This window comes from Hoplias malabaricus, chromosome 11 (genome assembly GCF_029633855.1).
Source record: "Hoplias malabaricus isolate fHopMal1 chromosome 11, fHopMal1.hap1, whole genome shotgun sequence".
NCBI lineage: Eukaryota > Metazoa > Chordata > Actinopteri > Characiformes > Erythrinidae > Hoplias > Hoplias malabaricus.
The window spans coordinates 12,879,418-12,894,064 of record NC_089810.1 but is presented as its reverse complement, the minus strand read 5'-3'; the positions used below and the strand labels follow the sequence as shown (position 1 = coordinate 12,894,064).

Below are 14,647 nucleotides of genomic sequence, written 5' to 3'. Positions count from 1 at the left end.
ATTATGTTGGTGTCAAGGTCTAGAATAATACATAATTCTCACATTGTACCAACCAAATTGATGAATAATTTGGCTGTCTATTCAGGTCACTTGTCTCATTCAATTTAAATACCACAGAATAACTATGACTTGATTATCCATCAACTGTTTTCAACTATAATTCAGCAATAAAGTAAGCATCAGAACTTTATTTGCAGAGTTAAAGTTGTCAAGCATGGTGAACACACATGTTCAATTTAAATTATAAATATTGGGGTGGCATTGTGGAGCTAGAGGTAATGTTGCTTTGAGAGCTCTAGGGTCCTGGGACTGTGGGCTAAAAACCCCACTTTGAGTCACTGGAAGAACACACCAAACCCTCTCACAAACTGTCTGTGTGGGTTTTGAGGGCTCCTGTTTCCTCCCACAATTCATTGTTTTACTGTAATGAATTGTGTCTTGTTTAGGGTAACAAGGTGGAATGGGGGTGGCATGGTGGCGCAGCAGGTAGGTGTCACACAGCTCCAGGGACCTGGAGGTTGTGGGTTCGATTCCCGCTCTGGGGGACTGTCTGTGAGGAGTTTGGTGTGTTCTCCCCGTGTCCGTGTGGGTTTCCTCCGGGTGCTCCAGTTTCTTCCCACAGTCCAAAAACACACGTTGGTAGGTGGATTGGCGACTCAAAAAATATATATTTTTATTTATTTTTTAAATAATATACTTTTAAAATACAACAAATATAATATTTAAAATGTAGGAATAAAGAAAAAATTGTCTTGGGCTGAAGGTGTGCATTTGTTTTACTTTATCTTTACATTAACTATTCTAAGGCTCTGCAAAAATGTGTAACAAAAAATGATGCTCATCCCAAGAAGTAAAATATTATTTATTTGTGGCAGTTAAGAAAATGAAAATTAGTATGGCACACATATTAGTAAAGAATAAATTAATTTGTTATAACAGGAACTGTCATAAAGATATGTGAATATATTCTTCCCAATTCAATACTAATACAGTTATGTCTCTGCTCAGGAAACATCACCTACACTTCAGAAAAGTATGGACTGAAGGGACTTCCGCACAGTGGCCATCTCCTGTTGTTGCTATAAAATATTTAAAGAACAAAATTAGTGATGCAGCAGCATTTTCAGGACCCTGATCTGTTTGAGAAGAGTAACAGATATTTAGAAATGCACTCACAGTATCCATCATTATCTTTTTCTGTAACAGAGCCATCTCCTTCTTCAGCTCCATTTGGTGCCTTGGAGGAAAGCCTCATGGCTCTTCTCCATGTCTTCCATGTTCTGTAGGGGACAAAGTATGCATTTTCTACAGAAAAATTCCTTTCATTCCCTTTAACTTTATATTATTGATACTTATGTATGTGTTCTTCGTGCCAAACAAATAAATTAGCATTGGGATGAATAATTTTCTTAATAACCGAATTTGCATTACATTTACAAAACAAAGGATGACATTCTAAAACTGCCCTTTACCTATGAAGCAAAATATTAACTGGCACCATTTCTTGTCTGTTTGTATCCATCTATTTGTTTAAATGAATATTCATATTCTCTCAGTACTCCTTTAGATTTATTAAACGTAAAATTCCAATTTTCTAACATTGACAGTTTGTACAGCTCTTTTATCGCTTTTATTTTTTGTCTCTGCACAACTCGAGCCTGCTGGAAGAGCATCTGTTGCTGGAGAAATCATTTCTGTGGAGATAAATGTTAAAAATGTAGATACAATTTAAAGAAGTGTTTGATTATTTACAGTACATGTTTCTACACACTATTTACAAATTGTTTCACCCTAAAATTCATAATAATAATAATATAATAATTTACTAAGAAACAACAGAGATATGTAGCAATAAATTGAACTAGAAAGGTGATATTCAAGTATTTTGCTAATAATCTTATGGACTCCAACTTCATTTCCTTCAACACAAACATTAAGGTTTTCCTCTTGCTCCTCAGACTTTTGAACATCAGTCTCCCACTGCTGCAGCACTGCAAACATCTGCTGAGAATACTCCTGTGTCAGCTTCTGCCTGCAAGGAAAAAAAGAAAAAACAAGTTAAAATACAACACCATTTTTTCTCAACATTCCACTTATTACAATATTAACCCTTTACATTTCCCTCCTATTGATTTACAAAATTAAAGTATGTGAAGCATAGTGATATACTCAACAAAACAACAATTACTCCACACTGTAGGACTAGCCTTACACTGAGTGTTTACCGTTGGCAGTGTTGAGTTTTCCACAGCTGTTCAATATTTTGGTTGCTGCCTTTCAGGGACGTTTTTGTGAATGCCTCCAAACATTTTCTCTTGGCCTGCATCTTGCTAATGTCAGCTGCAACAGTATACAATCATACAGCATTATAATAATCACTGCATATTAGTTGCTTGCTTATAGTTTGTGACTGAAATTTCCTCACCTCCAAACTTCTCCAACATTGACTGAACTTTATTTCTAGGAAAAAAAAACATATCTATGCATCAGAAAAATAACGCCAAAAAGATCACCTATATGAAAATCAAGACAAATGCCTGACTCACCCTACACCTACACCCAGGTCATCTTCCTCAAATGAGCTTGCAGATCTCTTCTTTGCCATTTTGTCAAGAACTGGAGTCTTTAACCAAGCATTCGTACAATTTAAAAGAATCCATTGGAATATCTGCCCATAAAAACTGTATTTTATACAACATAACTTCATAAACGTATCTTAATGTCTACAATAAAATATAATTAGACAAAATTGTTGCTCCGGTTTCCTCCCACAGTCCAAAAACACATGTTGGTAGGTGGATTGGCGACTCAGAAAGTGCCCGTAGGTGTGCGTGTTGCCCTGTGAAGGACTGACGCCCCCTCCAGGGTGTATTCCTGCCTTGCGCCCAATGATTCCAGGTAGGCTCTGGACCCACCGCGAACTGAACTGGATAAGCGGTTACGGATAATGAATGAATGAGTTGGTTAGCTAATATTATGGACTTTGATATTCCGTTTCTCTCTTGTAAAGTTATTATTGCATATCAACAGGTTTCTACATCTTTCCACTAGCTCGGAGTTGATCCGCGTTTTTCCAGAATAGTCGTTAACGTTGGGTTTCCTCCGGGTGCTCCGGAGGCCCTCCCACAGTCCAAAAACACACGTTGGTAGGTGGATTGGCGATTCAAAAAGTGTCCGTAGGTGTGAATGAATGTGTGTGTGTGTGTGTGTGTCGCCCTGTGAAGGACTGCTGCCACCCTCCGGGGTGTATTCCCGCCTTGCGGGAAAAAAAGCTGTTGTGTTGACGGTTAAGTAAAATACTCAATGTCTATTTGAGTCCTTGCAGTAATGGGGAAAAACAACGCCGAACTTAAATTATCCACTGGCAGCAAACAAAAACGCTGTCCTCTCTCTGCGTGCCGTCATTATTTTACTGGCGCCGTGCAGTCAGCGGGGTAAAAAAGTTCAAGAAACCGCACACTGGCGGGTGTCGCATGTTGGAAGTTGTGACGTGTATTAAGAGCGACAAAATATTTTAAATATTAAAATATTTTAGATGTTACAAGAGCTCCATAATCTTCATAGAATTACATTTTGAAAATGAACGAACTAAAATAAAATACATTTTAATTAAATAATCTGTAATTATATTCAAAAGCTGAGCCGCGGGTTGCCGACTCCTGCCCTAACCCTAACCATATGCTACTCCAAAGTCACATTTTTGTTTTACATCTTAATGAAGCTTAGTCCTCAAAATGCTCAAAGTGGTTCTCCATGTAGGATACATTTCTATGTTTTCTAATTATTACTGGTTTCTGTTAAGCACAGAATATATAAATGCATTTATAAACACTTGTGTGACTCAACAGTGATAAACCTCTTTCTTTTCTGCAGACACGCCCTCTCAAAGCACATGCACACACACACACACACCAGGAGACTGCAGGGAAATTGCTGATAAGAGGGTGAGCAAACAAAGAAAGAACTCAGGAGGTCTGGCAGCTCCCCTCCCTTTAGGCCTGGTTATAAAGCAGGCTACTTTCCTTGCTATAATTTTCTTACCTGCCCCTCACCTGGACAGGACAGGAACCTGTAAACATGGCCTTTGTAGCTCCACCAGGATATCAGCCCATCTACAATCCAGTGAGTACACTTGTGAAATTATTCCATCTTATCTAATTTTACATTACTAAACTTGGAAAACCCACAGTGCATGTGTAGTGTTGATTTAAAACAAACGTGTGTTTCTGTTTATATTCTTTAGAGCATTCCATATGTTGGTCCCATCTGTGGAGGTCTCAGAGCAGGAATGTCCCTCTACATCCAGGGCAAGATCCACCATCACATTAACAGGCAAGTGTGGAGGCTATGGTAAAAATATAGCACAATAATTCAAGACATTTTATACATCATTAGTTCAATAATATTCTGATATACATACACAATGCACTAGTAGTGCCACATTAAAAATGGACATACAACCTTTTATTTATTTTTTCAGACTGCAATGTACTAAATCAAACAGAACTAATGATATGAACTATGCAATTGCTTAAATGTTCTTTAAGTATTATGTATTGGTGATATCCATTATATCCTCAGACAAAAAAAAAAAAAGAAAAGGGCATAGGTTGTGGGTGCAAGTCCCGCTCCAGGTGACTGTCTGTGAGGAGTTTTGTGTGTTCTTTCTGTGTCCGTATGGGTTTCCTCCTGGTGACAGTCTGTGAGGAGTTTTGTATGTTCTCTCTGTGTCTGTGTGGGTTTCCTCTGGGTGCTCTGGTTTCCTCCCACGGTCCAAAAACACACATTGGTAGATGGATTGGAGACTCAAAAGTGTCTGTACGTGTGTGAGTGAATGTGTGAGTGTGTGTGTTGCCCTGTGAAGGACTGGCGTCCCCTCCAGGGTGTATTCCCGCCTTTTGCACTTACACATAATGAATGAATGAATGACTATATATATATATATATATATATATATATATATATATATATATATATATATATATATATATATATATATATATATATACAGACACAATTTTCATTTTCTTTTCTTTATAGATGATTTATCTAAATTAAGTAATAGGATAGTGATTCTTGTGGGGCGTTGTCCCAGTCATTGCTTATGGTGGAGTCTGGCGTTTGGCAACAAGGATCAATGTACCTACATTGATATACATGATATATTTTCAGAATGTACAAGGGTAATCAACAAGCATACACTTTAACTGATTTCTGATATTGTCGACTAAAGTTCATAAGCAGAAGTTATTACTGTCCCTTTAAATTGCTCATTAACATATATAATCTATTACAACATTGACTGAAAACTGTTTTTAAATATTACAGAGAGGGATGTGGACTGTGAATTTCTTAAACATTTTCTTAAACCACACATGCTGTAAATGGATTCTCAAACAAAGCTTTCATTGCTCACTCTATGTACTGAAAGGTGTTCCAGTTTGTTTTCCATATCTCGCTGAGGGCAGGGCGCTGATAGTAAAACATTTTAGAAGAAACTACTAAACTTACATTCATCCAATGCTCATAAGTCACAGTTATCAGTTGCCTATTTTACATCATTGTTCTTATCTAGGTTTCATTCAGCATGATCATTGCACAGCCTTTTTATAACAGGAACACCATGCTATCTAAACCATGACTAGTACAGGACCATAATGGAAGATATATAGGTGATTAGTCAATAATCCTGAATGATCAGAATGTATTAAATTTACAGTAAATTAAATTCCTCTCTTTGAAATTCTGGGACATGCTGTACTTTTCTCTGTCAGCGTACTCAGAGGGTTTTTGATGTTAACAGTCAACCCTTCTCATCACCAAGTCCTCCAAGGAACAGGCAGCATGTTGAATTTGGCAGGTTAAATGAAGAACAGTGTGAAAATATAGGAAAAATATATCATTTAAATCAATAATCAGACAGCAATGTACTGTTTACATTCAAGTGAAGTTAGTCTGAACTAATAAACAACAATGAATAACGTAAAGTTATAGAAAAAAGACCAAAGTAGATTTTCTAGAGAAAAGTATTACTAACAGGACTAGGAGTAGTTTAAAAAATTTGATTATATAGTAAGTATACAGAAAATGTATATATCATCGCTGTCCAAAGAAAAACACATATCTCCAAAATATTAACTTTCAGGAGAATGATAAAACCTTCAGTGGCAGGCAATGTAAAAATATTTCATTACAAGTATTTTCTATTGATAAATTAATAATGAAATTTTCACACAATATAAATGATTCAGTGAACTAAACATGGACAAAAATGGAGATACATGTTTTTTCGTGAGAGCGAAAAATATAAAACTTAGTGATAATGGCATATTAAAGGAGCAGAAGTCAACATCAGATGAGAAAGACAGTTCTGTTTGTAACTCACTGACTTAAAAAATAAACATTCAAATGGATTGATTAAATATATATATATATGAGAGTATGTCAGGAACTTAGAATGCACAAGTTTGATCAATAATTTCTTAAGAGTTCCATAATTCCATAAATAAAAAGAACTGGCGCCCCCTCCAGGGTGTGTTCCTGCCTTGCACCCAGTGATTCTGGGTAGGCTCTGGATCCACCACATCCCTGAACTGGATAAGTGGTAACAAACAATGAATGAATGAATGAATTCCATAAATAAAATTGTAGCACTGCATTATCAATTATACATTTAATTTGTGCAATAAGAAGATGATAACACAGGCTAAACAAAGCTATTTTAAACACCAAAAACAAAGCAAACAGATCAAAAACGTAACTTAAAACTGTACTACGTACACATTTATTAATTAATGAACATTATTTTTCATGTTTTGATTAATTGTTGATAATAGTGAAAAACTTAAATGAAGGTTACACAGTGCTTACATAGACACAGTGCTATTTTTTATATAATTATATATATATAATTCTGTCCTACTCTGCTGCCCTCCAAAGGTTTCATGTGAATCTAATGTGTGGTGAGTTTGAAGGTTGTGATATTGCCTTCCACTTGAACCCTCGCTTTGACTTCTGGGACAAAGTGGTCTTCAATACTTTCCAGAATGGAGCCTGGGAGGGAGAAGAGAAAGTCCATCAAATGCCTTTCCACAAGGGAGAACATTTTGAACTGATTATCGTTGTCAACTCTGAGGGCTATCAGGTGTGAAGAATTGCTTTTTAAATTATTTTTAAGAACTGTCAATATATAAACTATAGGCACTGTTTTTTTCCAACATGCAACATAGTGCTGTATTGCAGCCAATAACTTTTAATCATTCAAATGTGTCTGGCTTTACGTTTGATGGAATGTGTAGCATGAATGTGGTCTTTTATGGCTGTGCAGGTGAACGTGAATGGGAAAGATTTCTACCTGTTCCAGCACAGAATTCCTTTGGAGAGAGTGTGTGCCCTGGAGATTGGGGGAGATGTGTCCATTGACACCATCAATATCATCGGGGTGAGCAGTCAATCAGATCTAACAGTCTGCAATTGTGAATGGAACATTTATTGAAGTTTATGGACTTCAAAGTTGTGCAGTTATTCCTGTAGTCATTAGCTTGGGGCATAAAAACAACATAACACCTCTACTATACTGCTAGCACTCCTTTGCAGTCCCAAGTGGAAATCAAATCATAAATAACCTGTTCAGCTCGGTTTACCCTCCATATGTTTAACTTGAATAAAAGTGGTAAAGTCTTTCTTTTGTTTAGGGTATGCAAGGAGGAATAGGGGGCATGGGGGTAAGTGCATTCATTTTTTTCTTTTAGAATATGTCTTAGTGTGAATATTTATTTATTTATATGTGTAAATGGTTGGAATCTGATAGGACTAGAATGATAAAATTACTTGCATACCCCCAATCCACTGAATCACAAGTGATGTATCTCACTATGGGAATGGCTCTCTGTGTAACAGATCATGGAAGCACCAGTGGCAGTTGACCAATCACATAAGTGATCTGGGAGCACACACCTCCTAGATAACCTGACGCAGCAGTTGTCTTTATAAACCTATACAGGTTCGCTTCCACAAATGGGGCCAAATGCTTGTCCTTCCTTCTGCATATTGTTTTCCTGGTGTATGGCTTCGATGGCTGGGCCAAAATGTCTTTTGGGCTTCAATAAAGCAAGCATGATTTTTTCCTGTCTTGCAGGCCAGACATGTCTAGCCACAAAGCTCTTGCCTGCGAATTGTAGGCCCATATGTAGAGCTGTTGATATGGAGTTTTTCTTCCAAGTTAGCAGGTGTGGACCCACTAATTGAGCTAACGGCATGGCATCCCCCCTCCAGGGTGTGTTCCTGCCTTGCGTTTTGTAATTCCAGGTAGGCTCTGTATCCACCGTGACCCTGAATTGGACAAGCGGAAGTTATTGAGATAACAGCGAGAGGTGGATAATAAGAGTTATGCGACATCATAGCTTGCTACCGACTACTGCAGAAGGTCTCCCCTAGCATCTGTGTTTTCAGCTAGGAGCACAGCATAAAGAAATAAAAGGGACCTTTGAGGCAGAGAGTGTCAAGGCAGAGCTGTTGCAGATCTGCATGAAGGTTGGAAAAAAAATGTGTACACATGTCTCTCAATTTCCTGGCCAACAGCAAAATTTTGGAGTTTTAGGTTTGGGGAGTGAAACTGTATTGATGATAATATTTTTGGTGTTTAAACTTGTGAAATCTGTTATATGGGTTATGGCTTTCTTTTTGTACATTGTAGTTTCATGTCTCCCTGTTTCCGCTATGATGTCCTGCCTTCCAGGGTTTGGTGTACTCTTTTTTTGGGCTAATGAATGAGGCCACACTGTGTAAACATGAGGGTGTCCTCTTCATTATCTTCCATTTCTCCAAATGTGCAACAAGCACCTATTGCTTGAATAGAAACTGGATTGGGGACTTGACATTCAGTTTTTCTCCCCAGGTCAGTGAGATCCCTCTGTTGTGTGGGATTTGGGGCCTTCTTGGCCAGGAGTCATGCACCATGGGATGAGTGTCTTTTGGCAAAACCATGGATCCAAAGGTTGTTGGGCAAAACCTCACCCTAATGCTTTAGCTAGCAGCGGTGGCCTGTCGTAAAATGTTAACTAGCAGGGAGTTGGTCAATCACAATGCGTTAGCTTCAGAAATTAGCATCTCTAAAATGGGTAAAACATTTACCCTGCCACATCACACATCAGTTAAATGGTTGTTGACAGTTGTGGTTGTTTTAATCACTACCGTTGAATGCTGCTGTTTTGCACTTTGCAGAATATTTGTTTATTTTATTACCCAGAAATGGATGATTATTTAATTTAATAAGCTATTTTGTAATACCTAACTTTTGGGTTCCATTGGCTATATTTCAGAGTTTACAAGTGATTTTTTATTAAGGTGTTTAAATAAAAATCCAGTTATTTATACAATTGAATGCGTGAGTGCAATCAGGGAGTTATTACAAGACAGCCATAAAAACAATTGGCCATTGCAACACTATTTATTATTTTTAATATTGAACAATAATATTTTGTCCATATAGTCATGTAAAATGTAGGTAATATTGTTCTGTACCAGTGGAAATAAGTGGTAAAATAAAGAGCCATTTAGGAGCCGAAAGAGAGCCAAAAGAGCCGGCTCCCCAAAAAGAGCTGAAATTCCCATCACTATTGTTTACTGGAGCTGCTCTGCACTGATGGTCTTCATAGCGAAGAGAATGAGCTGCTGCACCAGCTTATTAATGGGAGGGAGCTCCTTGATCATAGTTCTGATTGGTATGTTAGTGACATGGTGCCATTTGAGATTCTGTGATTTATCACACAGAGGGTGTTGCTATAGTGAATGTTTAAATAGAACTGCTGTGCGTAACACATAATGATAAACCAACAGTGCTTTTTTTAAGGATTTATTTCTAGTAAGTAAATGTAAACATGTAAAGTGCATACATTAGACAATTCCACAAATCACTGTTTCTTGTCAGTGGCATATTTTATCATAGAAAATGCAAGCTTGCTACATCCTTAAAATAGCTAGTATAAATTGGCCAAGATTTGGTGTAAAGGAATAGGAATAAGAATCAGATATACAAATGATTACTTATAAACCCTTACAAAACCACAGTTGGAAAAACATTTTAATCTGAGACTAAGTTGAATTTATGCCTCAGCAACGTAGAGTATATGAAATATTATTACTCTCAAATCCTGCAGGGTGGATATCCAGGTGGCATGGGAGGTGGCATGGGGGTGAGTGCATAGCCTACTGAATTTGCCAGTGTTACTTTAATATAAAGCACAATATGTCCATGGTATAAATGTCATTGCTATTGAAACAAACCATTTTATCTTCATTTATTTATTTATTTAGTAAAAATATTTAATAGAGTCAGCTCACCCTAGCTATCCTTATACTGTTTGATGATGAATGCACTCATAGAAATAGTCTCCAAAAATATCTGCGTTAAAATGATTTCATTTAAATTATTATTTATGTTTTATTATAACTGATTAATAAAACAACGTATAATATTTCCCGTAAAGTTGCCATTTTGGAATGAATTGTTTTGTTCAATTGCAACAATATACATTAACTTACTAAATTATTGCAGGGTGGATATCCTGGAGGTGGAATGGGGGTAAGCCTTTCCTTGAAGTTGACCACCCACATCAATGTATTGTACAGTGTTATACATGTAATATTTATTGCTTTTCATCTTCCATAGGGATTTTATCCTGGTGGTGGTATGGGGGTAAGTACTGCACCACTATGTCTGTATAATCTGGGTTTGTTTTTATATGGTTATTGATAGTTATAGATGGAAGATGTTGCCCTCTGCCCAGGCCTTGGGCTAATTTCTACACTTAATGTCAATTTTTCATACTTTCAAACAAATTCCAAACATCTGCACCCACAGGGAGGCTATCCAGGAGGTGGAATGGGTGGCATGGGGGTAAGGAAGGTTGCTTGTGTGTATTATTGGATATGGAAGTACAACTCAAAGGATTAAAAAAATGCAGTTGTTATTTATTTATGCAGTTTAATATCTAAAATTAATCTGAAATTAAAGTATAGAAGAAATAGAGTCCTTTTAAAAAATGAATCTGTATTTTTGACTAAAAAGTTGGGCCCTTTTGTCAATTGAATTTGACTGTATACATTTCCCCATTTTCCCCTGTAACTCTTCTTTTAGGGAGGTTATCCAGGACCTGGTATGGGGGTGAGTGACAGATTATCCTACTTATTTGTGTACTACGAAAATGAAATTTCCCCTCATTTGTTCAAATGGATTAACTATTTTTCCTGAAAATCATTAAATTGTATTAAATGAGTATTTGGACTGGAAATTAAATACCTCTAAAATGTTTTGTACAGTATTGTAAATTATAGATTTATAGATAATATCTCTATTTAAGGGAGGAGGAATGGGCTATCCAGGAGGAAATCTGCCAGTAAGTGGGAATACATTTTTGGTACATATAGAACAACAACAACATATATAATAGACCTATTCATTTGTCTCTTATATTCCAGACTCATATCTAACAAAATATTTTGCCTGTCCAGCTACACTTTGATTTTTGATTACTGATTATTTATTCATGCAAATAGTCCACATTAAAGACCTGGGTATAATATAGCACTGGGGTGTGGATAAATAAACTAAAAAGGCAAAAGAATTATATAATAAATTGTAATAAAATTGATCAACCATTTGTTCACACTGTTTTTCACATTGTGTTTCCATCATATTTGTCCTCAGGTAATGGGATTACAACCCATCTTCAACCCTGTAAGAAATTATACATGTTATTCCTCAATTACTGAATTGTTTGTATGTTTTAAATAATCTTTTGTGTAATATATCATTGTAATTCCAATCAAAACATTTTCCCCACTCTTTTGTCTTTTTATGGTTAATATACATTTAATTATTAATTTAAAAACACTGAAATACAAATTTCCCTTCATTGAAATACTTTACACAAAAGTGCTTTAAAACATATTTGAATGCCTAATAAAACTCCTCACTGCCTTCAGACAACACAGAAGCATCAATTTATTTACCACACAGCAAATAAGTGCTCAAGGGCCCATCACTCCAAACTGAACACATGATTTATAGCAACTTACTTAAAACTGATATAAAAGAGTTTCTATTATTGAGAACATGTATGGTTACTAAATGTGTGTTCAGGGCATCCCATATTCAGATATGATCCCTGGAGGGATGACAATCAAGAGGACGGTTATCATCAGAGGCATGGTGCCGTATGGAGCAAACAGGTATAATAAATTATCTAAAAACTGCTTGAAACAATCACTTTTACATTTTACATGTATATATTTTGATTATTTTAAACAAACAACAACAACAAAAATGGATAAAACATGGGCCAACATTGTGAAATTCTCTTTATTGCTTAAGCTATACTACATGAATATTGTATGCATGTATGTGTGTGTGTGTGGGGGGGTGGTGGTGCATTTTAAGCATAACCAGTTAAAAACTCCACTTATAAGTATGTCCATCCATTATCTGTAACCGCTTATCCAATTTAGGGTCGCGGGGGGTCCAGAGCCTACCTGGAATCATCGGGCGCAAGGCGCACTTATAAGTATGTTTTAATTTTAATTCTCATACCGTCCTTTAACCTTAAGCTGTTTTTGCTGTAGGTTTTGCATTAACTTTGTGGTTGGTGGTTCACGAGACATCGCCTTCCACCTTAACCCACGAATAAGAGAGGGAGTGGTGGTCAGAAACAGCTGTCTTGGTGGATGCTGGGGGGATGAAGAGAGAGACATCGGCTTTAACCCCTTCCTGGAGGGACAGTACTTTGAAGTGAGTGTTCTTTCATACAGACATTTTTTCAGTGCATAGAAATGCAGAAATTGTGATATCTATGATTGTGATTGTGTTTTCTCTTGCAGATCTCCATTCGTTGTGGTGAGGAGAAATTTAAGGTGTTTGCTAATGGACAGCACATGTGCACATACTTCCATCGTTTTCCCTATGCTCAGATCACCATGCTGGAAGTGGAGGGAGATGTCCAGCTCTCCTACATCCATTACTGAACTCTTATCTAGAGGAGTAATGGCCTGGTTACTGCATTAAAATGCGAAATGCCAGTATAGGAACATCATAACTCTACTTTTTAATCACAAATTAAACAGTACGTTATGTGGCCTTAACATGTATGTTGTTCTCATTTTGTTTGTCCAGTGCATTTAAATATTCACAGTTGGAAACATCTAACTAGACCATTACATAATATTGCTAGCATTTTGTTTTGTTATTTTAAAAAATCTGAGAGATTTGGGCTACTCAATTGATAGCTTTTGAAATAAGTATTAAAGATAAAAATGAAAAATATTTCTACCATAAATTACCTCTAACACATTAAAGTTCCCAAACATCAACAGGGTTCATTCAGCAAAAGAGGGACAATCAACAGTGAAGCTAGTTTGTCCTGCCAGATGCCCCTCTGCATTTATTTGGATCCATGAGCAGTGGCAGCCAACATACTTTAATAGGGGGCAGCATCTAAACCAGAATGTATAAACAGGTAACAGAGAAGAAAGACACTTGATTGTACCTAATTAAATAAGTGGAATGGTAGAAAAAACTATTTAGTTTTGCTTGTTTGTTTTTTGGAAAAAAATAATGCTAAATATAAAACATAAATTATAATAATTCTACCTTATCTAGTTAGAATGTACACAGTTCTTTAGTGTCTACATAATGTACTTATAACATACCTCATAATGGTCAGAAATAATGAATATTTAGCACTAAATCAAGCCACTCCTACAGGCTTTAAATATGTACACAGACACAGATTGACAGGCACAGTGAGTAGATTTTTTGTATTATACAATCATACTTCAGATAATAACCAACTTCACTTCCTTTAAAATGAAGAACACACTCTCCTTAATAAATATTTACAGACCACTAGGGCCCTATTCATATTTTTTCTTATGTTGCTGGGCCAAGCTTGTTCCTCTCATTTCTCAAGTCACTTGGTCCGCCTCGGCATTTAGGTTGCTTCCATAAGGCAGGTGGGGCAGAAGCACGTGACTAAAGCTAGGTAGCATGGTTTTAAAGGGACAGTACATGAACATGAACACACAGTGGGGACATAACAAAATAAAAATAATCAATATAGACAAAATTATATTGATAAGAAGTTCTTAATGTCTATTTGACATATATATATATTGCTAGAATTTGTGTGAGTGTGTGTGTTGCCCTGTGAAAGACTGGCGCCCCCTCCAGGGTGTATTCCCTCCTTGCGCCCAGTGATTCCAGGTAGGCTCTGGACGCACCGTGACCCTGAATTGGATAAGCGGTTACAGATAATGGATGGATGGATCGAGTTCCTGGTTTTGCTGGGAGTAACTTATGACATACTTCCAACACCGCAACATCTTGAACAGTGGGTAGGTGAACACTCTAGTTGTGGATTATGTACAGGGGTTGGCACGCGGAAGCATATTCTGTCAGCTTGTAAAGTTAGTTTGTCACAGTCGGTATACATGGAGGCATAATCAGGTGCTAAGGGTTTTAGCATATTTACATTGTGTTAACTACACTGAGGCCAGACATGGTGCTCTACTCTGAAAGTAAACCAATAGTTTATTTCATAGAGTTAACAGTTCCATTTGAGGATGGAAGGAAGAAGCTGAAGTACGCAGACTT

At 36.8% G+C, this 14,647-nt stretch overlaps 2 protein-coding genes across 3 annotated transcripts; one reads left to right on the top strand and one right to left on the bottom strand.

Moving 5' to 3' along the window:
- Nucleotides 1–874: 874 nt before the first annotated feature.
- On the bottom strand, nucleotides 875–3,440 carry LOC136709516 (synaptonemal complex protein 3-like). Of its 2 annotated transcripts, XM_066684811.1 has the most exons (6): nucleotides 2,547–3,440; nucleotides 2,426–2,460; nucleotides 2,226–2,340; nucleotides 1,933–2,032; nucleotides 1,177–1,280; nucleotides 875–1,079 (listed from the first exon to the last, which is right to left on the bottom strand). In XM_066684811.1, exons 1-5 carry the CDS (start codon nucleotides 2,705–2,707, stop codon nucleotides 1,221–1,223), a joined length of 471 nt encoding a protein of 156 aa, XP_066540908.1. In that variant the 5' UTR covers nucleotides 2,708–3,440; the 3' UTR covers nucleotides 875–1,079; nucleotides 1,177–1,220. The 2 variants fall into 2 exon arrangements, with proteins under 2 accessions (XP_066540908.1, XP_066540909.1); XM_066684812.1 differs by lacking the exons at nucleotides 875–1,079; nucleotides 1,177–1,280 and adding an exon at nucleotides 1,682–1,694.
- On the top strand, nucleotides 2,774–13,122 carry LOC136709517 (galectin-4-like). The gene is made up of 16 exons (XM_066684813.1): nucleotides 2,774–2,898; nucleotides 3,874–4,122; nucleotides 4,244–4,332; nucleotides 6,940–7,144; nucleotides 7,328–7,441; nucleotides 7,695–7,724; nucleotides 10,158–10,193; nucleotides 10,556–10,582; nucleotides 10,670–10,696; nucleotides 10,862–10,897; nucleotides 11,138–11,164; nucleotides 11,361–11,396; nucleotides 11,708–11,737; nucleotides 12,143–12,231; nucleotides 12,622–12,787; nucleotides 12,877–13,122. The coding sequence occupies exons 2-16, from the start codon at nucleotides 4,078–4,080 to the stop codon at nucleotides 13,018–13,020; spliced, it is 1,101 nt and encodes a 366-aa protein (XP_066540910.1). The 5' UTR covers nucleotides 2,774–2,898; nucleotides 3,874–4,077; the 3' UTR covers nucleotides 13,021–13,122.
- The last annotated feature ends 1,525 nt before the right edge of the window (nucleotides 13,123–14,647 follow it).